Raw genomic sequence first — 27457 nt, forward strand, 5'->3', positions numbered from 1 at the left:
GCGACTTGGTTGTTGAAGTTGGCGAACAAATTCGTCCACGTCGAAAGACGGCCAAATCTCATTCCACGAATATTATTCGCTCGTTACGAGTTCAAGCGGAGTTTCTATCAAGTAGTGTCACTTGGATAAGACGTTTCTTTAAACGAAAGTTACATGATTACGCGAAACTTTGCAGTCCTCCTTAGATTCCGCCACTGGGGGATACAAGATTCTCGGAAAACTGTCTGCAGTTGAATCTCTCGCTTTAAGTTTACTCGCAAATAGGTTTTTCTTTGATCCCACGCGGAATCTGTCACATCTCTACCTTCACGAACATTTGACTTTCACCGTCATGTCTGCAGAGAGTTCGCGAGATGCGAGGTGAATTACACGGAAAGAACAATTTTGCTGAATCTAGATCTGAAAATAATTTTTGTTCAATAATCAAAATAATTTTGTGCGAAAGTCAAAGTGATTGCTAAAATATCAAAATGTTTTATAGCGATTCTTATCAGCTTTAACATTCCAACAAATTATTTTGATGATTCAACAAAAAATTATTTTCAGATCTATTTTTAGCAAAATTGTTAGACCTTTCAATAAAATCGTTCTTTCCGTGTAAGAGTGAGCATATACGTATGATACATGAATTTTCGATACATAGATTCAGACTAGGTATCTTGAGCCGTCGAAAAGAAAGAAGGTAACATCAAGTATTCGAACTTCTTTCAACGAGCTTCGATTTTTTTTTTTTTTGCGAAAGTGTCGGTTTACGATAGTCACGTGGCGCGACAGATGAGAATCTGTAAGTACCGTCTTACATTTTCGATAATCAGGAGAGCCACGAGAGTGAGTATAGTGTTGCTTGACGTAGCCGTCGTGGAATTTCGTCGATCGCCTCCGTGCATGGCCGCCGGTTTCTCCTCCTCTGCGAAAATAGATGAGATTCCTTGACGGGATCAAATGCGAAGCGAGAGAGAAAAGCAATAGCTGAGGGTGCATAGAGTGCTTTGCGGAATAGCTGGTCAAACTTTGACAGCGTTTTTATTTCCTACCGATTGTTCTTTGTTAAGAATACCTCGCATAAACATCAGCATTAGTTTTTTAACTATGGTATATTAAGCGAAAAGTTAACAGAAAGAAAAATGTTAGCGAGGTAAAATATGTTAATTTACGACAATTAAATTTGAATTAATTAAAGAAATGGCTCGTCCTTGCAAGTTTTTCTACGCGTTTTATGTTGCAAATGTACGTTCCTCGCCAATACACGAGAAACTTGAAACGGTCGTCTGTTGATCCCGGTCGGAATTGAATTGCCGAAGTAGACTACTGGTTTAACCTTCCCCACTAAGGCTAAAAAATGGGCGACCGGTCTTCTATACTGCTCGGATCCTCCGAGATTGAGGATGGTTTGCGGATTTCACGGCCTATAAAGCTTCGCCCCATACTTTGGCGCAACGTCTGTTTTTATCCGAATTCAGATTTTCACGCGTGTAGCATAAATAAATGTCTAAATGGTTCGAGGAAAAAGATTCTCGGCGGTTCTAGTAGATCGACGAGATCGAACATATTTTTTTTTGTTCAAAAGGCTCAGCCGAGGTGAAGAGAGAATGCAATGAGATTGACAGGGCGTAAAAATGATGGAGCGTCTTCAATACCGCGATAAACGACTGACATAAAATCAATATACAGAAATACGTGTTATTTAAATTTCTGCTATCTCAGTTCTGTCTAATCAATGTAATTGTGCATCTAAGAAAAGTACACATTTACTCTTCCTTCATCTTGTTAATAAATACTAAATTGTAACAACAAAATCGAATAAGAGTTATAATATTATTAAATATTCATACATTTTAATTATATATTTATTGCGTCCAGTTAATTTACTTGTTCGAAGAAATCATTTAAATATTTAGGAATTTGGGAGATTAATGAGTCACGAAACGCGCGTCCGGGAACAATTGCTCACCCTCGATGACATGTAGCATGATGTGAGCCGGCCTGGCGTTGCTCGGCGAACACGTGTAATTCGCGCCGTGCGAGAGCTTCACCTTCTCCACGATGAGCACGGAGCCGTTTCTCCTGAGCTCGAATCTAACGCCGGGCTCGTTGTCGTAGTTTATCATGCGCGCCTCGCGATACCAGAACACGTAGCTGGGCAATTCTGCGGCCGCCATCAGCTGGCACTCCAGGCGCAGGCTGGAGCCCTGCTTCACGTGGAGATCCGGTCCGCCCGGAATTACCGAGTACGCCTCCGTGATGTTCAGCCGCACGAATCGCTGCTGCATCGGCTCCGTCTGGATCTGTTTTATTAAAGCATCGCGAAATGAGAATTATTATAATTATTATTTATGAAATATATTTTTTGATCCTGACATATACATATATATATATATATATATATGCTACGATGTGTTTTCTATAATATAACAGAAGGCATGGAAAAGAATAAAACAAAAGTAAAAGAAAAGTAAGAATATTTCTAACGATATTATATGTAACTATATTGTAATATAACTAAGTTATTATATATATATATATACGTATAGATCGTTTTGTAAAGAGACAGGTCAACAGATACCAAGGAAACTCTGTTATTATTTGATAGAACAATTTGATAAATTGGATTATTACTGCTGTCTGACCGCGACACGGTTTTACTACTGATTGAGCTGGTAAACACCAGTCATTTGATGCGGTCTAGCAAAGATCGGCGCAACGTGAACCCGCCGATTGTCCCGTCTGTTATTTTTTAAGGATAAAAAACTCCATTGTTGAAGAAGAAGACCAATTGTGTTTGTTAAGAAAGTACTGTCGATATTAATGCTTGGTGAAATAATTCACTTTACTTGAAATCAGATATTTTTATGGGGAGAAAGGATATCTACTTATTGTATTTAAAATAATTTTAACAATCCGCATGAAATATAATGTAAGTAATTGAAATTTATGAGAGTTTCCTTGGTATTTGTTGACCATACCTCTTAACTTAACGATCTATACGTATAATAACTTAGTTAAATTGCAATATAGTTACATATAATATTGTTAGAAATATTCTTACTTTTCGGTGATTATGTTTAATATTTAATTGGGCAGATATTTCTTTTTAAATTTCGTATTCTTTTCTTTCTAAATTCAGAGATCTTTAAACGGAAGATGCTTTACCTTCTTGGCGGATAATTACTCCAATTTTGAATTATTTTAATTATTTTAATTTAAATTAATGAAATTCATTTACGGTGAACCATTTGCGGATTTTGAGTAAATTGCAAACTAATTTTAGGTACAGAAAATTGATATTGACACGATGTCGGGCATAGCATGTTATCTCGTGAACGTCACGTATTACCTGACACTCGTAAAGACCCGCATCTTCGTGATTGACGTTCTTAATCAGTAGATTCCAGCCGGGACCGTTTGCGACAACGAAACGCGTGTCTATAGAATGTGTGCTTCTACCCACTGTGAGCAGTTGTCTGTCTTTTCGCCTGACCCACGTTACCTGAAATACGAGGTTTATTCGTCAATTTGCCGTTATACTGTTACTCATTCAACGCTCCGGAATAAATCATCTTGAGTGAATAAAAGATACAAGTAAGATTAAAGGTGATGTAGAGACAGATAAATATCGAATATAACATATGAATACGTAACGTGCAGAAAAATCATGAAAATTTGCTATGGTAATGTTCATTTCTTTATGCGCGCATGCATTATTATTCTAATATGCTATATCACGCGCAGTTTTACAAACCACCCCAGATTTTACCGATTATCATATTAATAAAATACAGAGTATCTCCTCGCGTTCTCTCACCGAATTTCAGTCATATAATTCCGTCTTTTCGTTAGCGAAGAAAAAGAAATTCGCAGAGCCGCGAATTACATTCCAAATAAAGTAAGACAAAAATGAAATTCCGGAGACGCCCGCTTTTTGCATTATTTATTTTGCCACCGCCGGCAAAGCGCGCGATCGTCTTTGGCCGAAACGACCCAGATCCCTACGTATTACTTTGCTTGCATTCGATTAAATTTTCAACCTCGCGACTTTCTCTCTCTCTCTCTCTCTCTCTGTAGCGAGCAATAGGAACAGAAGTATCTGCTTGACGGATCTTCTGAAATATCCGGCGCGCGATATATACTTCGCTAGAAATATATTGCGTGAGTCCCTCGCTCTGTTGACTTCAAAGATAGACATCGACGGTTATTTATGGAAAATGTCACCGAGATAGAAATAGATCTTCCGCAGAATCTCAAGATATTCTTGTGCGTCAGCGAGAAATTTCCTCCCTCGCACGAATCTATATGTTTACCGCAGATATTTTATTCAATACCTGAAAATCGTTAGGTGCGTTTTGCGTGCAACAAGATATACACATTATACATTGCACTCTTTATGTAAAGAGAACGCGCGCTCTCTGTCTTTGCGTCGCGGTTATCTCACGCCCACTGTCAGCCAGGAGGAGGAAGCCAGCCGTGAGTTATTTAAAAAATTGAATTCAGCAACGCGAATTTTCTTTTCCACGCGAAGGGAAATAAAATCCTTTTGAGGGGGGGGGGGAGATTGTGCGTCTGATTATACCGAAAACGTTCAATTTTTAACGCCAGCCTTGCCCACTCTCTCTCTTTCCCGCCGGGCCGCAATATCTTCACCTTCGCTCAAACTTTTTCGCATCTTATATCAGCGCAGAGAGGATGCGGGGGCGGGAGGGGAGAAATGCATATCCATTGTCATGCGGCCGACGTCGCGCGATGATGAGCGACTTTACGTTTAATGTTTGTATTTCGCGGCACAAATCCTTGGAAGTAATGGCCGAAGTTTCGGCTGATATTGAGGGACGGGGAATTGGCGGGCGTGCAACTTTGAGGATATTTGGGCGAACGTCGCGCATTAGATTATTATGTAAGCCGCGTTGTTTATTAGATGACAGCGACCGAAGTTTGAGACACATATTACTATGACGTTAATCGACACCGCTGCGGCTGCTCACATCATATTAATGCAAAAACGTTCTTGTCTTCCCTTACGAATAAAAGAATGATAAATATTAGGGAAATAACTATTTAAACTCAATGAGTATAAATTTGCGATACATTTTGAACAAATGTATTGTATTATGGATGGGGCGAATCAGTGTAGATATTATTTGTCATGTATAGATAATAAAATGGAGAATGCGAATTATATTTATACGGATTAATGTAAATAAATTATTGCCATGTATTATGAAATTACCAGGTTCGCAGAATATTAAATGTTGCTGTTATTAATTTGCTGACGCAATATATATAATTATATATAATTTTTTAATAAAGTTTGCTTAGTATATCGGTGCATATATTCTTTCGAGATAATCCTTTATTTTTGCTTTTAATCAGGATTGACGGTTTTTTTTGTATTATATTATTCTTTATGTTATTTATTCGCGTAATCCTTGTATTATTATATTCTGACTTTTGCAAAGCGACATTATACGATATTTTGATTGAATATTAAAGATTTTCAAACGTCTACAGAAGGGTGTGTACAAATCGCGGGAGAAACTAGCGACGTCACGGAGATGCGCGGTTTCCGGCGCGCGCGTTTCGATTCGCCAATTCTGATGAAATTAAGCGGATTCGGCGATTACGAGCGGCGCGGCGCGTTGAAGCGAATTACCGGCGGGATGTTTCAATAATAGGGGCAAATTCAATATTGACGGGCGTAGAATAAATAATTCGCGGATAACGAGAGGCGGTGACGCATTCGCGCGCGCGCCCATTGTCGTCGGCGTGTGGAAAAAGCCGCGCGTGTTGAAGCGTGATTACGAAGTTTGGGGGGCGGGGGAGAATCCTCACTCGCATACGCGCGAGGCTCTTTCATTACGATCTTTCATTAAAAACCCTTTTGGGTATGCGCCGAACATCGTTGTAATTTATCGCCCTCCGTCCCTCCTTCATACTTTCCCATTGCCCTCTTCCTCTCCCCGTTCCCTCTTTTTCCCTTCCATCGCGTGCTCTGTCATTTAATCGTCGACGATTGCGTCCTTGATGTCTTTTGTGAAATACGAACGTGACGCTTCTGATTGCATTATTATCTTTATCTCTTTAACGCGAATAAAACTTGACTGAGAGAAAATTCACGGGATCGGAGTTAAAATAAAGGACGATTAAAGATAATTGTGACGTTGATATGAATATGGGATATTTATAATCCTTTTCATCCGATGATTCTCATTCCGACGGTGAATTCGAGGCAATTCTCGACGAAGATTTATTTTCAGAGAAGAACGTGAGTGTCAAAATACTCGCGTGTATGAATGGAGCGGGATCTGCTCCGGATACCTGGTTCCGCTAAAAAGTCACTCATTGTGCTTACCTCGTGTTTGATGTTGAAAAACTATTATGTTACAAATTATATTCCGTATCCGAATTCAAGGATTGTTATTTTGCCACCGTGGAATAAAATTTGTACGCTTTTTTTTTCACACGTGTCGCTTACTCGTGTGTGCATGATTAAAAACTTTCCTTTGTAACGCAAATCAGCAATGCGTCGAAAATACTTTACGCATAGCGTATGCATTACACGCGCCGACGGGGGAAAAACAATAAAACAATAAATGCGTGAGCCAAACACGTACAAACAAAAAACCGCACAGAGAGACGAATAGGCTGTAGAATTAATTCTCAATATATCTCGGTGAAGAGAGGGAGAAGGACGGAGGGGTTAGGATCGCGAACATAATGGCCGATGAATAACTCGTTATCTTCTCTTCTTCCGTCCATATTGTTTATTGGTATCACGTATTCATGGTCTGCCTAAATTTGCTACTATCATGCTTTGTATAATAATCTTGTTTATTTTACAAGTATTTTTACTGATATTTTAGACTTGTTCAAAAATTGTATCTGTCGGAAAATCTCAATTGGACATATATATGACATTGTTTCTTGTGAAATGCGAGATTGTTTTTTTCGTTAAATGTATGCAGTATATTTCTTGAATAACAAGCAATTAATAATCAAATAAATAATTAAATATTCGTTGTTTAGAAATATCATTTTTAAACATTAAGAATATCAAATTGAAATTTTTGTAAGTTGACAAATGATCTAATATTTTCCCGCAGCATTATATCGCTTAGAAAGCACTTTGTATTATTAATATAATTTAATAATTGAAATATCAATAAAATTCTTAATATGTATAATGAAAAAGTTACGATAAAAATAGTTTAATATATCTCTCTTTACGTTTAATAAGATTAAACTAGTAAAAAGAGCTTGTGAAGGATGATCGTTCGATTCAAATGCGAATATTACTAAACTCTCACGCGATTTTACACGCTCATTAAATCTTGGATATAGCCTTCTCTCTGCCGTCGATATGAGAAATTTATGAGCAATACTTCCGCATTTGTGAAAGACGTGTATGTCCTGCGAAGAGTGCACTCTCATCGCATACGTGACGGAGAGCCGTCGAGGATGGGGACGCGGGGGCATCGGGCGTTCATGTGTCACGCGTGTCGCAACACGCGCGTGTTATCGCGCGAAATGACACGTCCACCGCGGACGCGTAACGGCCGGCCGGATGCAGTTTGGACGCGGGAAGACAGGACGAGCGCACGAGAGAAAGAGAGAGAGAGAGAGGCTGTCCGGTCGACGTGACATGAATAAAAGATCGGGCGCGCGTTTCTCGGACTACTTTTCACAGCGGCGCCGATATTGACCGTCGCGTCGTCTTGACGTCCGCTTCTCGATATCGTCTGTCGAACCGTTCGCCGTAATTAACCCTTTGAGGGCTTTTTCAATTGTTTTTAGATCTTCGTGCTTGAAAGTGCGGTGGCGTCGATATACACAGACCGAGAAGCGAAACATTTGCAATTACTTTCATTTGCTCGACTGTTCGACTTTTGGAATTGAATAAAAATTTATTCGGGCATTTTTTCCATTAAAAAATGTAACTTTTAACATGAATATTTCAAATTCTATTAAGGCAAAGTAGATCAGGCGTGGAGATAAAGCAATTCGTTTATGTTCCGCTCTTATTAGGCTTGATTTTTTTTAAAAAATTACCAAGTTTTAATGTTATAATTTAAAGCTGTGACATACTTTCTATATTATTTATTATGTAGTTTGACTTTTTACGTTATTGTTAAAATAAAGTATATTTTTTAAAATTAAGAAACATTTCTAATACTAAACTATCTGGACAATCTATCTTTACAAAAATAATGAAAGTAAAAGTTTTAGTAATATTGAGCCTCGTAAGCTCAATATTACTTAAGCTTTCCATTTAAACTCTGAACACTTTTATTCTCGATACGTGCTTATCGGCTGACATGTGTGCGAGTATAAGTTACTTCATCTTATTAAGCGTCAAGGGTTAATGATGTCAGTAATAAACAATAGCGTTCCCGTAACACTACGCTTTCGCGTAAGGGTCGCGATGCGACGTCAACATAATTAACCTTTTCTTATGCTCTATAAGCGTAGGTGAAAATGTTTGATATCAATAAAACCAGCATCGTATAATATTTTACTTAAATTACTTTTACTTAATCATTTTTTTATTATTAAAAAGTTAACAATTTTATTTGTATCTTTCTTTCTCGAAACGGTTTTTAATTAAAAAGCAAAAATGTTTCTATAAATAGTTCGAATAGTTTAGTTTGTTAATTCTAAAACTGCACACGTGGACCTGCGAGACTCGGCATAAACAAATCGTTAGCTTGCCTAAAAAGTTTATCTTTAAACGTGTTTTTGCATCTTGTAATTTATCAAACAAGCTTGAATTTTGATTTCATAATCATATCCTGTGATATCTGGTATTTCTCTGGAAAAAATTGGTCGAAAAATATGTAGTTTTTTTCAGAGTTATGTGTAAAAATATTTGGCTGAATCTCTAAAAGGTCCAGTATGTGTTTGGCGTATGCAAAAATATAGCGTGTAGTTGCAGAGAGAATCGTATCGAGCTGATTCAAAAACCTGGTCGAGTACAAAATACATTCCGTTGCAACTATGAAATAATTTTTATGGTGGAAGAGGGGTCGATCGATTTCGCTGGTCGACGAGTTCATGATTTTACGAATGAGCGCGAGAGAGCTCCCCGCGTACGACTTTGCGCGGTTTTATAACGCGTTGCGAATAAGGGCGGACGTCGCATCGCTCGTTTAATTAAAGGTACTCGCGGAATAACGAAAGGCGTTCGCCCAGCGGCGAGAGGCGTTTTAGTGGCCATAAATTTCCAGTGCAGTCACATAACCGGGCAAAACGTATGTCGTAACAAGAACCGGACGCTCGCGTTCGACCAGCGAGAGAGAGAATGCAATTATAAAGCCCCGTGTGCATGTTACCCTCGCGTCGGATGCTCGTTAAAAGGGCGGCAGATTTTATTTTTAAGATTACTTGCCAAAACGAAGTATTGACTCGCTCGCGGCAGGCACGCACACTCTCATTTCTATCCTGATTTATCTTGAAAGGATACATTACACGGCGCGATTCGCGCGAGCTTTATTATTTGGCCGAGATACGAACGAAAATAGTTTCCAAACTATGCTTTCTCGATGCAATTACAAAACTATGATAACCAAACTAATCGATACTGTATTATATAACAAGTATATTTGGTATTTATAATTTTCTTTATATATATATATATATATATATATATATGTACATATGTTTTTATATGAAGAACTTTAATGTCTAAAAGTTTGACGATCTTTCTCCCTACGAAGTCTACTGAACTTCTGAAGTAGACAATATTAACAAAGTGGCAAAGGGTAAAAGCGGTAGCGCTATTACGCGGCTTTCCGCACGATTAATCGTGACACAGACCATACAATATACATATTATAGAATCGTGTTAATAGGAGGTATAAATCCTATGATTTATTCATGGCCGGCTCATGTGCGGTTACACATGCGAACCAATATCCCAAGTCATCAAATCGCACCTGAAACGTCGCTATAAAGAATCTCACATATAAAAATCGCCTTCGAATGTTTGCGAAGAAACATATGTTCGTAAAATTTTTATTTCTCGTTTTCAAGATTATCTATTTGCGTCATTTCTTGCCACCGTTCCATTCTTCTCATAAGTTTCTTTCTTTGCGCTCTCGATTCCGAATCTGCGAGAGAGAAGTGCCCGTTGCAACGGCGAGAAACGGCGGGAAAGAAGCGGCGCCTATTCACAAAATCTTTAGCCACCAGCGTGCGCGTCGGGCTGGAAAGAAAATAATCCTTCTTCGGCGCGGACGAGACCTCTATTAATCACGGCCTTTCTTTGCACGTGTGAACGCGCGCCCCCGCGCCGCGCCGCGATAACATCGGCGCGCCATTTAATTAATGTCCCCTCGAAAGAATAGTTTCCAATCGGCGAGAAATTTATTGGTCCTCGACCTACGTCGCCTGCATTCGTGCCTTGTGGCCTTCAGACCGTCACTTTTCTCCCCGTTTTATTTATTCCGTTGTGTGTCTCTCGCGAGTACTCCCTCGACGGAGTAAACTTGGAAGATCTGGACGAGTGAGGCGCGTTCGACTTTCGTGTCCCTCGGTCGTTTCTCCGCTCTTAACTTTGTTTCTGGAGTTGCGCGACGAACAGGGACGAATTGCCTTAGTAAATAGAGAAAAATAGGAATATAAAATCACGGGGCAAGTAGCGTAAAATGCCACTGTTCGCGAATACCTACTTTATTTTTTAAACCTAATTCGAGGGAAAGGGACTAAACTTTAAAGTAACTTTATTAAAATTTCTGTTTTATCAAACGTTACAAAGGAGTTTTTAATATAATTATATCATTATATGTTTAATAGAATTATCAGAAAGTGTAAATATTAATAAAACTCCAAGATTATTCTATTTTAAAGTACAAGAAATATTTTTGATAGGGAAAATGTAATTATATAAGTGTCATAAAATTTAATTTTATCTACTCATTTTCTGCCTTTAATTACTTTAATGTTAAATATAATTATATATAATTTACATATATTATGAATATATATACTTTTCCAAATTACATTAATCGCAAATATTAGCATTAATCGCAAATATCAATACCGAGTAGCAATCAACATTCCGCTTATAATAAAATGCCTTCATCAATTACAGCTTTACTTTACGTACAATTTCGCCCCTACCCCTCTTCGTCTCGCCTCATTTCCATCCTTGATTATTTCCACAGCCCCAAGCACGCAGTCGTCCTTCCGAGCCCTTCACCGCATCCTGTTTCATTCGCCTTTCGCTCTTTACGGCGCAACACACATCGGAATTAAACTATTCCATCCGGTTTGAACAGCAATTATTGAAAGGCTTACGCAGAACGAATCGATCGTTCCCGCAGAATCGTTCGCGCGGAGCGGAACTCCGGCTAGTTTCTCACGTTCGAGCGTCATTAACAGCAAATTAATAGGCAACGTGAACACAGCATGCCGTACATTATCGGTTCGCAATGTGTCACGCCGGCGGTTTATAATCGTTATTCCGCCGCTTTACATTCGAGTGCACTTCTCGCAGCTTTAATCAAACCTCGTAGAGTCTATTCGGTCGAAACGCCGAGTATTTTCGACGTCAATCGAAATAATTATGGGTAGAGGGATAAGTGTACTAGCAGTAATTTTGCACTTTCCAGTAATAATAATGAAAGAAATAAAAAAATCTACATTAATCTAATGGTTACCTAGGAATCACTAGATGTAGTTTTCTTTATTGTTATACATATATTTCTTAAACGAAAATTGATTGATATTATTTTTCAGTTCTATTTAAAATTTTGATTGGCAAGTCCCTACATTTTACGGCTCACATCTAACGCGATTTCTTCTCAATCTTATTAATTTTAATTGTTTAAGTTAATGAAAAACGCGCCGTTGGCTTTTTTTAAATTATTTATTTGACATTTTAATTAATTATTAAATTTTCGAGGAATTTTATTGAAGACAATTTTTTTTAAGTGAATTTTACACATGCAAACAAATTGGTGAATAAAATCTGTCATTTGAATTAAGCGACGACGAGTGTGGAACGTCCAGTATGAAGTGAACCCGCAGTATAATCCGCTTTGGGAGCCCTTTTTACGCGTCACACTCTAGTGGGTAATTTGCCACTATACGTGTTTCGCGTTCGACCGACGGGCACGTTCCATTTGTCTATTCAGAAGGAAATGGCGCGGGGCACGCGGGAAGCCGGATCGCTTCATCCCGCAGTCCGTCTGGATTTAGTTTCGGCGGTAGGCATCGCGAGTCTGACATTCACTCGATGATCGGCAACCCACACTCGCGGTACGCTCGTTTGTCTTGTTACCGCAGATTCGACGAGCACTTGATTCTCTGTCCCGAATTAGCCGGTTGTTTCGAATGCTACCCGACACTGTTGTTTCAGCCTGCCGGCTCATTATCCGCGCTTCCGATTTGACGGATGAACGCCACCGTGTTTGTATTACGGCATAAAAAGACAGCGAACGTCGAAAGGATATTATATATATTGTAAGAGATATTCAAAGTGTATTCAAAGCTCTGTTTTTTCTATAAAATTAAACTGGAATATTCTGTATCGCTGATAAAAATGATAAAAAACTTACGTGACTTTACGAGAAATAATCGCGAAGTGACTTTCAGAAGATCATTTTAAAGAATCTGCTTTCAAATCCCAATCATTTCGAGTCGGTGACAACTCGGTGAAAAAGAATCGTAGCTCAATTTCTAAAAGAGCATTTCAAAGAGGAGATCTCGGAAGATCTCGAACAAAGTTAAATTTTTTTTTTACTCTGTGCATGACTTCAAAGTTGAAATCTTTTTCTGTCGAATTTGCAGTGACCGATTTGGAAATAGTGTCATTTGGAAATATCACTAAAAAAAACCGTAATTTAAAAAACTTTATTTTTTACTTTGAAGTACATTTTTGAAAATTCGTTTTAACATTTAATATATATACCTACGGCTCTTAAATCTCGTTGAGCAGTGTGCACATAGACTCCTGTAAATAGACCTGGTCGGAAATTTTTCATTAAGATATTGTCGTCGAATCCGTTGTGGGAAACGTAATGGAAAAAAACAAATCGAGGTTAAAGAAGTTATTTTTCGCGATATCAAGTGCGTTTTTAAGCGTCCATAATGAATCCCGACAAATTCCGTCTATTTTTCATCGGCATAACCGAAGCCACATGGAGAACATTTCTATCGTAGTCTCTTACGATTAGTTACGCAAGCCCGTGTATATGGTCGCATATACGGGGGAGGGGAGGGAATACGGCGCGTGATCATTGTGCGCTCCGATGCGCGGGATGCACACGAGAAATTCGCGGGCATTACATTCGGCCGATGTGCCGCGTATAAATTTCGCGGCACTAGTCGGGCGCCAATATGTATGAATATTTCGGGAATCGGTACACGCGCGAGTGCCCGAAATTCGCGCGGAAATCCCAATGGAATGCGGAAACTTCTCCAATTTTCTGGCTGGCATAGCAAATAGTCCCTGGAACGCGCGATATTAAGTTCACCGCGGAATAGCGGACGCCGAGTTTTTCGCGAGCTTTTTTCGCGACCGTTAACGAAAGATTAAGAAGAGACGCGTAACTTTCGCGATTGAAAACGTAGAAGGGGATCTATTTTATAATTTTCAAAATTTGGTTTTTTTTTCACAATTCTGAGTCAATAGCATTGCAAAAAGGTGTCATTCTTTATTATATTTATGGAGAGAAAATCATAAAAGTCTCTTCTAGAACTTTTCTCAAATATGTAACATCGAAAGTAAGTGTGAAGCATTTTGCTAAAATTTTCAAATTGTAGCTCTCTTCTCTTTTCATTATTGACCTCTCGTTAGATTCCGTAATTTTATCACGTTTTCAATGTGCGAACTTGGAATAATTTTATGACGGTTGATAATCTCATAATTCTCTGTAACGCGCGGTATAAATTGCACGCGTCCGGCGTAGCGAACATTCGAAGCAAAAAGAACAAAAAAAAAAAGGTTCATCGGGATTGTTACGCCCGGTTATCTCTCACGAGCTTGTTAAAACGTACGCCATTATGAATTTTGAAACAAAATCTCCCGTAATTCCGCAGTATCGCTTATTTAAAATTATATGGTTAATAATGCGAAATATAATTATCTCGTTTTATCTGTGCGCATTTTTTATGAAAATGCCGTTATTTTCATTAAAAATGTATCCGCACGTCGCGGGAGCTAATAAATAACTGAAGCTTAACAGAGCATCCCTAATTAGTGGGACTGTCGAATTTTCAATAAACAGATAAATTTTGCGAGATAATTTCTTCGCTCTGCGAAAGGTACGAGAACAGAAGAGAAAGAGAGTGAGAGAGAGAGAGAGAGAGAGAGAGAAAGTTGGTCGTATTTATAATCTCTTTATGAGAGAAAGTTTAATGAAACAGCTAGGAGATGAAAGAAAAATAGTACACGGTCACGCGCGGCAAAGTTGCAAGTATACTTGCACATATACGGAGGTTTTGCTCTTGCGGCTATAAAAAGAAGCGCTTTGCACGGACGTTCATCGATTGGCTGACCTAATTACAAATTAATTTCTATTCCATGACGTGGATCCGGCAAAATTAGGGCAATCAGTTTTCACACAAAAGCAGTTTTCTCGTACCTCGGTACGAATGGCGTGTGACAAAATAAGTGCGACCGTCGATAGTTTATTTATTTATTGTGTTGCGTACAATTTATTGGTGTTTATCGATCTTAATTATTTCAGGTATCGCGATATTAAACAGTTATTTTATTTCGGTCACCTGAGTTTCGTCTCGTCGCGCCGCTGTGAAAGTTCTCTTGATTTACAATACAGACTGTTTTTGGGTCTCTCTGCCGTAAGGTAATCGGTTCTCGATAGGATAATGATGATGCTACAGTATTTACGGACTCGAGTTAAAGCAACGAGTTTCGGGAGGGGCTCTACGAAACGGATCTACCGTGACACGTTTACAAAATCGAAAAACCCTCCTTAATGTTCAGTTACTCTCGAGTCTCGCGGGAGATCCCATCGTACGCTTAAGAGACTTTTACTATCTTGATACGGCGACGCGCGGGAGGGGAGCAACAAATGAGAACGTTTGCGTTTATTCGTCTGAAAAACAATGGAGATAAACCCGGCAGTGAGAGACGCCCTCCATCGTCATGGAATAAGACGTATGTGTGCCCGTCCCACTCGTGTGTGTACGCTCGCATCGCGCGTCGATATCACGCGCGCGCGCACACGCGTCCGCGCGACTGGAGAACATCGAAAAAGCCGTGGCAAATATTTTCGCCGCAAAACGCGCCACCACCGGTCCGCGACACTTTCCGGTACATGCCACGCGCGGTAAATCTCACCGGAAAATTTAGCGGTTGCCGAGCAGCGCGAATTCGGGGGATTCGAGCGCGTGCGAGGCGGAAGGTTTCATCTCGCGCGCGCGCGCCACGAGAAAATATCAGTCGTCAACGTTTGCCGGGCGATATTAGTGCCGAGCGATATTGCCGTTGCGATAAGAAGTAAAAGATATTCCACCGGATATCCAATTTACGATCGAAATACATTTTGGCAGTTGGCGGCGATTGGTTGCAATAAACGCGACGTCGTCGGAGCCAACGCTTGCGAGAGCACGCCCTTATATACCGCAACAATTCGCAGGAGTTAGAAGTGGCTCGCCGTAAAATGGTGAAGAGATTAAATTACCAATACGGTTGATATTGTGTTAATGTCGGCAATTCACATAATTACAGTATTAAATTTTTACGCAAACTCTAATGGGCTCTAAAAGGTTTGCAATTTGAAGCGAGTGTGCTAATTGAGTGTAATACTTTATAATTTGATATTTGTACCTTATTACTATTTAATTATCGCTATTTTAGGAACCGTGTAAATACGCAGATTCTCCACTAATCTTTTGCAATGATTATTTTAACGATGTAATAAAAACATATTATAACTTTGAGATAACAGTGCTATCTTAAAGTTTCAGATCATGAAGCCTTAAAACCGTGCAAGAACAGTTATTTTTTTTACCTGAGCTTTAATAAGTTACACGCGTTTTTTTTCACAGATAAGTTTTTTTTATTATACAGAGATTTGCTCTGTTTCTTTGTTTTAAAAATTCGGTTTCCTGTAGAACTAACGGCTTATAAGCCTTAGGAGGATGGGGAAATTAAACACTTCGTCGATTAATTGTTCAAAATTAATTTGCCGGTAGCGAGCTTCGTGCGGTTCGCATGTAAAACCGCGGGGAGAGGGCTCTTCAGGGTAAATGCTCATTGTAAAGTGCGCGTTTCGCTCTGTAATTTCTACCCCGGGTATGCGCCCTTATACTTGCCGTTTAACTCGGTTAGGTTTCGACCCGGTGCGCCGGAATACAATAGGCTTCAGGAATAATTACGAGATTGCGAGAATTATTGCTCAAGAGATTCACTCTCTTCCCTCCTCTTACCCCTATTCTTCGACATTACATCATTCCGGTGCTCAGGGAGCTATTAAAACTCGACATCACAATGGTCCATTCATTCGGTTTTACCCTCCGCTTGTAAATCCACCGTATGTGAATGTAAACGCGTGTACACTCATTACAATAAACGATGTATTGCATCAAAGCTGGAATTCTCGATGTCGTGTATCATAGATATTAAATTTATTGTACGTATTATTTTTGTGTATTTAAAATTGTATGAAAAATTTAAAAAAGAAGAAAATATATTTTTCTCTACGTTTCATTTCAGTTAAGCAGGAAAATATAATAATTGAGCTACGGAGATTATCTCCAATTTTCGTAGGATTATTTTTGTATCTTTACGTATATAATTCGTTTAGTCGTAAAATTATTATCTTCCATTATTGATATCGCGTTTCATTAAATTTCAATATATCGGATGTAATTTAATTATCGTTTTACGTATGCATTGCACGTGTATACCACGCCTGCGGGACGATTTGTCGGCGGTTAAAATCGTGGATAAGACCGGCGGCCGCGGGGCGGGGATGAATTCATGTCGCGGCGCGTGAAAGCACTGAAAGCGATAGTTTACGTCGCGTCGCGCGATAAAGCGCAATAAAGCGCGACTGCACATATAAAGACAGGCTCGCAGCAAACTCGCGTTCGAGTCACTTGCCCGAGGTGGGACGTCCGATGCAACGCGCGCGCGATGCTAAATGGTCGCGAAACGGCTGCGAATGCGCAAACCGGAGAGAGAGATTGCGGCTTCGCCGATCGGATATGGCACGACATGCAAATAGGAGAGAGCGTTTGCAACAGGTGTAATTGACAGAGCGACTTGGGGGACGATCGGACACACACGCGGGGCACATCTATCGCCGCTTGCGCCTGTTTGTATAAGTCAACGTCAGATTCTACGCGCTATAAGTTAAACAATAATCATTGACATATGATTCCGCGTGAGAATTCACCGTTGCAATGCAACGGGACTCGGCCGTTCATGGCCGAGCGCTGTTTGATGACACACTCATGATTTCGCGGATTTGCGCGATTGTTCGACATTACGCACGTACGCGATGTGTATCCCGTGTAGACCGTTTTCGACTACGGATCCAATAGTTGCTCCTGTATGGATTCGAGCTCCGCGGATTTCCAAAGAGTTCTGTAGTACGCTAATAATTCTAGATACGTATAATGTATTATATTTGCTTCTCATCGGGGCTCGCATGTTGATGATCAGATATTGATGTTAATATTATACCCAGCGGAATTGAAGAGTTTGATTTTTTCGACGTGAACGAATGTTGCACGAATCGCTGCACGCCGTCGCGTCATTGCCGTAAATAAATGTAAAAATGTATTGTGAAGTAAAATCGTGCGCAAGGAAAGCAAACGACAATATTGAAGATAATTCTTCGATATAATTCTTTCTTCTTTCAAGTGCATTTCGGCGCGAACATGCCTGAACGCAAATTCCACGCGAAATTGGACGCGGTCTCTCCACAGCTGTAATTCTGTATCCACAGGGCAATCCGCACTAATTTATACATTTAGAGATACGCGTATACACATACGTCTAATATGTGCGGATATAAGCGGGACGCTCGCAGCCGCGCTCGGTGCATCAGGAGCAATCTCTCTGGAGCGAAGCGGCGCCGATAGGCGAGCGCTAGCTGCTCGCACGGTCGATTGCGGAAATGTATATACGGAGCGTTATACATACATACATATATATATATATATATGTGTATGTATGTATGTCAGGCGTACATACGGTTTAATATATGATACACCTATCGAGGGTCAGAACGGACGCGTGTTCGTTTGCGAAGGCGACGTCGTTGTTAACAAGCGACGTCGGTCGCCGGGGCATTCCCGCCTGATGAGGCAAACGATTGACCCGCGCGCGCGACGCGACGGATACATACGACGCTGCAGGTGCCACCGAAGCGCCCCAATCTGACGTTGCAGCTGCGACGTCGTCGGGGCGCTTTCATCAAAGGGGACAACGGGGTCGCGTTAAACGGCGCGCACATCGATCCGCATCGGTATTTCGGTATCGGCGGAATCTCAGTCTCGATCGGCGGCAGAAATATGCAGCGATCCTTCTCTCTCTCTCTCTCTCTCTCTCTCTTCTCCTCTCTTCTTTTGAATTCTTAAAATTAAAGATGCCTTTTTCGGCACATGTCTCACCATTACAAGTTTGGCCTGCTTGCTTCGACGTTTCTTTCTGCGCTCCTTATTATTTTCAATTTGTGAGATGTGACAGCTTGAAGAAAGGAAAAAAAATAAATCTATGCAAATAGATGCTTGATGTCGTATTTAATAATTATATAAGATTATCTTAAAATACAGAAAATAAGTTAAGAATTTTTATGAGAAGTTACAGTTTGGCAGTTATAATTTTCATTGGTGATGTCAATATAATCTTTTCTCAAGATAAACATATTATTCAAATTTGGCGATCTATTTTAGGGATAAGATTGTAAACTTTAAGAGAAAATGACACGACGGATAGTATGATTTTATAATATTAAAATTATGTTACTAGATTACATATAATAAAATTAAACTTCTCATTTAATTAAATATTGAGAAGAGATTTGACCGATTGTATTTTCCACAGTCACACTTAGGCGGTTTCACAATTCACGGTTAACTCAATTTAATCGAAGTTCAATTCGTTTTACCTTTTTTTAATCCAAGAATTAAAAAGAGATAATTAGTAAATTAAAGCGATATTAAAGTTAATTTTACATTTGTGGAACCGGGCTTTAGAGTTACATGTGTTTGAATACAATAATATATGTAAATGTTTGATTATGATGAAATGTTGGATTAAATATATAATATATATATAATATGTAATACATAATATATAACAATATATGTAATACATAATACATGTAATATATAATATACGTAATAATTCCTCAAGTGTATGTATATTCACATATATATATACATATATATATATATATACCTATATATATAATCAAGAAATTGAATATATATATATATATATATATATGCTAAGGATTTGAATCTCTTCCCAACATTTATCATATTATTAAAAGGGCTATAGTTAGTTCAATAAAACTCCAAAGGGAAAATATTCCGTAACTTCGAGGATGCATCGTGAATAAATCTCCTTACGTAACGGAACTGTACAAAGTCATTTCCTAAATTCGACAAGCGCGCGATCATCAAATATATATATTGATATGTCGCATTTAGAGTTTTGTAAGTTTGTCGTTTTGTCAATTTGAGATATTTTGAATAACTGGGACATAGAGACGCAGTGGAGAGATATCAGTGTGCCAGCGAGCTCGAGGCTGCGAGTGCCATATATATGTTGACGCAAAGATCGACTACACGCTGTCACGCGCTGCCAGTTATCTCATGAAATACTACTGCAACACGTACCAAACGTATCGTTGCTATTCGGCGCGCAGTGACTGTGTATTATGGCAAAACATTTAGTGCGTATTCCGTCGATAACATTTTTACGGTATGGTATCATTTTTGTTAAAAATATTCCTACAACGTCGTCCATCGCGTTTAGTAACAGAGCGGAGAATAAAAAATGTTTACGTCGACGTTTTTGGAAAAGCATATTCTGACGGCATATTCGTAACGTTTATTCACATACTCGACAATGAAATAATAAAAGGGAATAGAATCTCAAGTTTCCCGTGGATGTTTTCAGACAATTGTGGCGCATTGTTATTGATGTGTATTCGAAAGCAGCGTTACGAGAGGCTTGTTATTTTCAAAACTGGCCCAAGCGATTTTACAAAATTATTTCAGAGCTTCTTATAGAATATAATTATTTGCAATGTGCACTGACACAAAATTTATTTTGACAATACTTATGCAATATTCGTATGATACAAACGTGTAAAGTGATACGTGCAAATAGCAGCGCGATTATACGGTTATACGATTATACGATTTTTATATGTAAAATATCGGTCAAACTTAATTGGTCGTCGATTAAATCAAGAATACGCAGGAACGCATACGTAAGTCGTATTTTAAAATATAAATTTTTATATACGTTTTGACAACGACATTTGCAATTCTGCCCTCTTTCTCCTGCGGAAGGTGAGAATTTTCAATTGGAATGTAGGTATTGTAAAAGGCTGAGAAATACATATATGAAATATATATGAATTATATATTTCAATTATCAAGATAATTCTAAAGATAATGCTTTTATATATATTAACATATATAAATATAAATGAATGCTGTGAGTTCTTAAGATAATGCACTGCAGAATGCGAAAAAGCATTTTTTTTAAATATGAAAATGTCATTTCTAATTCAAATACGTAACTGATTATTATCGATGAATTTACAAGCAGTCGCGGTGATATTAAAAAAACTCTTTATTGTTTCAGATCTGTCCAATTCCAAAGGAATTGAGCAAATCGGTAGAATAAAACATTTTTCGCTTATTTTCTCAGGCGAACTTTTACTACAAAGAGAAAGAGGATAGAATATTTCGAAATCTATTGTTTCCCCTATTGAGAAAAAAACAAGGCATGCAAAGAATCATGTCTTCGAAGCTACATAATATTAATTTGTACAGCACCAATGTTGTGATTATAACAAATTCATTCATAAGAGTATAACAGGTATAATTGTTTAATTGTTTCTTGTTTTTTTTAATTTTTTTCTGAGATTTATTTATTGCTATCTGAATAAACAGTTACCTTGGAAACATACGTGAAACTTGATTTGTGAATAATTGGAAATAAGTAATGATTGCGTTATGGTTATTTTGAAGATTTTGGATTTCCTGTCGCATTAACCCTTGTATTCCGCTGATACTTGTAATTACTTTTTCCAATTCAGTTTGCATAGTTTCTATTGCCTTGCTATTAAGTTTGATCTGCGTATTTATACTTTTCTGTCTTGCTTCATTTTTGTGCAGTAACTCAGAACATTTTTTAATTTCACATTGCATATCTTTAATAATTTTTAAATTTTCTTCTACATCAGGTTGCGGCGAATGAGTTTGGAACTGTAGATTCTTCTTGACTGGGATGGGAATTTTGCTTTTATTTAAGGGCCTTACTCGGGAATTTCCAGATTGACGAGGAGTATTGATATCTCTTATATTCGGAGACGGAATTTCTGTAGAGGAAATAAAAGTACTGGATTTGAGAGGACTCACACTGGAATTTCCAGATGGACTATTGATCTGAATCGTCCCATTCGGGGATCTTTCTGTAGAGGAAGTAAAAGTGTTGAATTTAAGAGGATTCGCACTGGAATATTCAGATGGAACAGAACTATCGCTCGTTGCTGATCTATCCGAAGAGGACATAGAAGTGTTCATTATAAAAGTATTCGGAGGGGAACTTTTAGATTCATAACTATCGCTCTGAGTCGTCGGGAATTTTTCTGTAGGCAATTTTTCTGCAGAGCGAGAAGAAGCGTCAGTCTTGACGGAATTTTGATTAGAATTTTCAATTGAAGTGGAAGTATTTAATTGAGTGGCAGCCTGGTCAATACTACAATTAATGCAATAATAATTATTAAAGTCAATGTCCTCTACAGTATCTCCAGTTACAGATATGAGTTTCGAAACATGATTTCCATAAATGTCTTTTGCGCAATTGTAATGTACGATCATTTTGCAAGGACCGTTACAGTGAATATTGTCGTCGTCGTCGGATATCGGCTTGTTGCAGTATTTGCATGTATACAATATTTGCACGTTGGAACTCACAGGATGTTGTTCAGACATCGTGGAGTTGGAGAGAGAGTGTCAGCAGGTTGTACGAGGGACGATCGCCAAAGTTTATCGTTCGGAAACCTGTAGCCTGTCGATACAGACATGACCGTATTAGGACGATGATAAACACAAATTGAAGCGCGAACGTTAAGAGACAATAACATGTGCATCGATAGTTGAAGCAGAATTGCAAGCTCGTTTACCTGCAGCAAGACCACGTCCAATTTGCAGAAAATCCTGTTTGATTCCCAGAAGTGAATTCCCTCTTGAGAGTTTAGCGGGCTCAGGTCTATAAACTGTTAAGAGCGGTTCCACGCCGGCGTTTTCGGGCCAATAAGACGGTCACCGGAGACGAGACGATCGATCGATACGGTACAAACGAAAACGGCTGAATGCTCTAACTGTGCTTAATTGCGGTATATATTCACTTGGAGATCTCAACGGTGTGCTCAGACCGATCAAATTCAAATAGTTACAAATAGTTCACATGCACTTGGAAGAGCCACAGCAAAGTTAAACTGAACGCTCCGTGAAAGACAAACGTCGAGACAATAGAGAAGCTCGAGAGAGACACACGGTCGCGCGCTCACACGGTCTCGCGTTGGGGAACATGTCAATGTTTCGGGACGTATGTGCAAAATATTGTCTCTTCTGTTTATGAAACTTTGTTGGTGTGTGTGTCAAGGTTTACCTCACCATTTCTTTTTAAAGTTCTTTACAGTAGAAATTAAATCGATATCTTATCTTTCTTATTAAAATTTTTAAATAATACAGCTTATTTATTTCATTTTTTAAATGCATTTAAATAGAAATTTATTTTATTGTGTAAAATGTTCCTTACTGCTTTTTAGTATCTAAATTTTCTAATCCCGTCTTGTATACAGAGCGATTTATTAATTATTATATATTTAATTTATTTAATTATATAACATCGTTTGTATTTTTTATATGTAGATACAGTAGAGATGCCCATTTCTTATACGTAAAGGAAATAAGTTTATCTTTTTATTCGAGCACACACAGTAGATAAATTTTTCTTGGGAAATATAGGAAGAGGATCGCGTTCGCTTTGGTTCGAGAACCGCTGAGTTGGGTAAACGTTTGATTAGAGTCTGAGAATACGTGCCACGTTTTGATGGAGAACGCTACACACACATATACACATACAGACACATATACATACACACTCGGAAATGCTGCTTTTGTCCCTAGAATATTTCCGCCTATTTCTTTATAGTCGGAATCCGTGCTATTTCTTTGTATAGACGGTGCTTATGTCCGGCAGGTCTCTGCAGTCGGTCACGTCGCGCGTCAAGAATTCCTCGCGAGATTGCACGCGAAATGTTTACGGAAGCTGAATCCCCGACCAACGTCTCCGGAAAACGATAGGGGATATTTCCGCGAAAGTGCATATGAACGTACGAGGAATTCGCGAGAACAAATCGAATGCCAGTAGTACGTATTTACTGCGCTGTTGCTCAACGGACAGGTTGCAACGTATTCGCGATTTTCGTCCGTACCGTTTCGCCAACGAGACTCGGAGCGCGCGGATGACTGGGATTAAATATCGAGATTGAAAGGTCAGATCGCAGGAAAATCGATATACAAAAGGTAGAACGTTGTTTTACGTAATTCTCGAATGACGATAGGAAGCTCGAATTCCATATGGTTCTGTGAAAAAAATCAAGCTCCACCGTTCGTGGATTACAAGACTTAATGTAATTGGATTTATACGAATTTTTATAATATCTGTTATATACGTATTATTTAGAATGTATCTTAAGAGGATTAATCCTTATCTCTCATTTGGGTTTTTTATCCAAGTTTGGAATTGATTCTTTACATATGAATATTATAATAAAATTTAATGAATATAATAATAAAATTAAATTTATTCGGGATATTTTTGTTAGAGAGATAAGAGGGATAAATTTCCGAGGAATGTTTCCTGAAGTTCTAAACGATGGAGAGAAAGAGCATAAGTGTCGAAGCACATTTAAAATTATAACAAAGCGAGAAAGCGTAGATGATGGCATGATAAGTCGGTAAATGCAATATCTCGCGATGCGAGAGCGCATAGTCGTAATTGTAGTCACCCACTGTCGGCCAGTAAGTGGAGTCCGGCTCTTGTGGCTCAATTATATCGGATAGCCGACGTTGTCCTCGGCAACAAAAGCGGCGCCCCATCGCAGCGGAGTATCGATATATTGTCAGAGAGGGGCCGATTAAGTGGGCCATTTCCGAGTGCTCGTTGCTCTGTCTATTGTTTCCGAGAGAGGCCCCATTTGCCACTCTCGTCCGCGCGCGCCGTGCGGCGAGTGAATCGGAAAACAACAGCAAAAAAAAAACGAAAAAAAAAACAGATGGTTGAATGAATTTTTCAGCGGACTGTTCCACCGGATTACGCTGTTCAGGCGATCATTGTTGTTATCTCTTGTTGTTGTACCCGGTAACAAGGAATAGATAAACATTTTTGAATGCTACCTGCTGCTAAAAATGCAATGACGAGTTTTGCGGAGCGACCACGGGACTGATTCGCGCGACCGAGAGAGATAAGTTATGAACATTTTATTGGATAATTCTAATCTAATTTGTAATAAAAAATGACGTATTCGTGTCGGAGAGTGTCGGAGAGCATTTTACGATACATTACCCGCGAGAGAGATTGTCCGCTTTTATAGAATTCGCGAAGATTCGATTAGCAGGTAATATTACTCGATATTCCACCGTCATAATCTGGTTGCAGAAACCCTTCTAAATGAACACCGTATATTAAAATAAATGAAAATCTCGTCTCTATTAACGGGCGCGCATTTTTGACCTATCATGCTATCAATTACGGCAATCTTCGTTCAACCTTTTAAGCAGCTTTTTTTCCCTTGCTCGTAGCAGCAAGGATGAAGCTCGTTCGAGGGAATCTACGACGAGGCTCGCTTTGATAAAGCTCATTTAATGAGAGTACATAAAAAGTACTTTGAGTGGCACGAATCAAATGAAATTATCCGCAGACACGACTCTGCCATGCGGTAATACCACCCTTTTTACGGACCATTATATAATTATGAGCTCTTCGCTCACTTCGTCCCGCTAATTTTTTATGCGCGCATTTGACTTTAATTGGGACACTTTTACGAATGAAAAATTGGACGGGAATTGAAGCGCTTTTCGCAGGCGGGATTGCGGAAAAGCGTTTGAAAATTTATTGTCGCTTAGCGACAAATATTTTCGAAGATGCCGCACTTGACTGAGAGAGACAAGAAATAGTGATTTCATGACATTCTATAATATCGGAAGTAATAATAATATTGTGAGATATATTCGAAACGGTTAGCGTAATCACAATCCTACAGTTTCACGAACGACATGCAAAATTGATCAGGCGATCTGTCGCGATCGCTGCGCTCTTCTGGAGATCAGCGATTTTGAGAGGGAAGAAAAATGCCTCAATATCGCTTGAGCACGAATTTATACGGGCAAAGAATGCCTTTCCTACCCGACGAGTGGTCTCCGGATGCGTACTGGGCTACTGTACGCTACCTACAGAGTATCGAATTTCTTTATTTCGCAATGAAGTGCTGCTGCGACCCACATTTACATGGCGCGTACGCGTACTTATCCGTGTGCGAAAGTGATATTAAAGGAGAAAACTCTGGAAAACTTCTGCGCTGTAAGCGTTACACGTACAACGTGTGCTCCTCGATTGAAATTCCGAACGCGAAAATAGTCTCTTTGCGTTTTGCAAGTAATGTTTATACAAAATACTTGCTGTTCATTTTATATGAATTGTAATTGTTGCACGATGAAATTCTCAGTGCGGGAAGATCGATTCGTTAACGCGCGCAATAAAGAAATGGAGAGAAGACGACGAAATCCAATTTGTCGAGATTATTTTTCATATAGCAATCGGGGATTCGCTCTCAAATAGCTTCGATTAAAGTAATCACGTTATACAGACGAGATCACTTGCGGATATTAATAAAGTCGGATTGTAATTCTGCCGTGTATCCGCGATCTACTGCCGCGTGGTATACCGCAGCGAGTGGCGCAGGGTTATTAACTCGTGATAAAGTCCATAATCCTTGTTTGCAAATTTATGAACAGGTGGATTGACAAGCGTAAAGCGCGACTCGCCGAGAGGCGCTCGCAGAAATTCGGAACAAAGGGGATCTCCCTCCCCGGTTCTGTCAGGGCAGATCAATCACCGATGATACGTATCGCTCCGTATCATCTCAACGTTACGAAATCTGTCTGCGATCGCTCTACGTCAAGTGACACAGGAACGGACACTGGCAAAACGCGGACCCGCATTCGAATCCATTTGTACTTTCTACAGACGAGCACCAGAAACGTTAATCGTTTCTGAAATTACGCGACTAAAGACGCCAGAGAAATTTTAATAAATTGCCTTTGGCATGCAAACTTGTAAAGCGAAGAAAATACGCGCGTCCCGCGTCCTTCCCCACCCTCTCTCTCCGTCTATCTGACTTTGTACGACAAAGGGAGGATAAATTGATCTAAGATAGAATGTGTCTTCGGCGGTTTAGTCCTTTCCGGACAGCGCGCCGAGGTCCTTCTCCGCATGCCCGAGCTTGCATGCATGGCCGTTGCATTCTGCTTACGCATTCCGAACGTGATCCCCGTTAGACGTTCTGCATTATAGACGCGCGATCATCCTTTGAAGGGATGATGCAGGATATAGAGCTGATTGTTGCAGTCAATGAAATAATGTGGGAATATTGCCGTCGTATTGCATATCTGGTAATAATTATTTGGTAATAATTATTGCTTTGACGTGGTTCCACTATTCTATAATGCATCTGCTCTATTTCCCTTCTTCAAGTAATTCCAGGTAATATCGATTATTTAATTGAAGGCACAAGCATAGCAATAAATTTTATGCGTTATACGTTAGACACAAATTTCAAAAGATTTTGTTAGATTTGAACGAGATTATAGGAGAGATAGATACAAGTTTTCTCTAAAATATTTATAAATAATAAATTTTTTTAACTTTACATACTGCTCTTTTCTGTAAATAGTTTTATATCATATCTCTTATATTTTATATTTTTATTTTCTTTTTGATTACATTATTATTCACAAAAATGTTTGTATATAAATGATATGCTTATATTAGATACATTTTGTTTGCAGATAGTTTGCATTATATTAATTTAAATTAAATTAAATTTAACTTAATTTAATTTACAATGCACATTTGATTCCTATTTTTAGCGCGGCTAAAAATTTATGTTTTAACGAGGCTATGTAATTTTCAAACATTTGGAAAAAGAAGAATGGTAACGTAGCGTGCCGCTTCGCC

At 39.0% G+C, this 27457-nt stretch overlaps 1 protein-coding gene across 1 annotated transcript in view; it reads right to left on the bottom strand.

Annotated features, from left to right (window-relative positions):
* Positions 1–721: 721 nt before the first annotated feature.
* LOC105453866 (neural cell adhesion molecule 2-like) overlaps positions 722–27457 on the bottom strand; it is a 99366-nt gene continuing 72630 nt past the window's right edge. Inside the window, exons 5-7 of the mRNA XM_011696134.1 lie at positions 3335–3487; positions 1952–2285; positions 722–907 (exon numbers count right to left, since the gene is read on the bottom strand). Of these exons, the coding sequence (XP_011694436.1) occupies positions 759–907; positions 1952–2285; positions 3335–3487 (636 nt within the window). The 3' untranslated portion in view covers positions 722–758. The remainder of the gene's footprint in view (positions 908–1951; positions 2286–3334; positions 3488–27457) is intronic.

Source organism: Wasmannia auropunctata, unplaced genomic scaffold (genome assembly GCF_000956235.1).
Source record: "Wasmannia auropunctata unplaced genomic scaffold, wasmannia.A_1.0 LD335994.1, whole genome shotgun sequence".
NCBI lineage: Eukaryota > Metazoa > Arthropoda > Insecta > Hymenoptera > Formicidae > Wasmannia > Wasmannia auropunctata.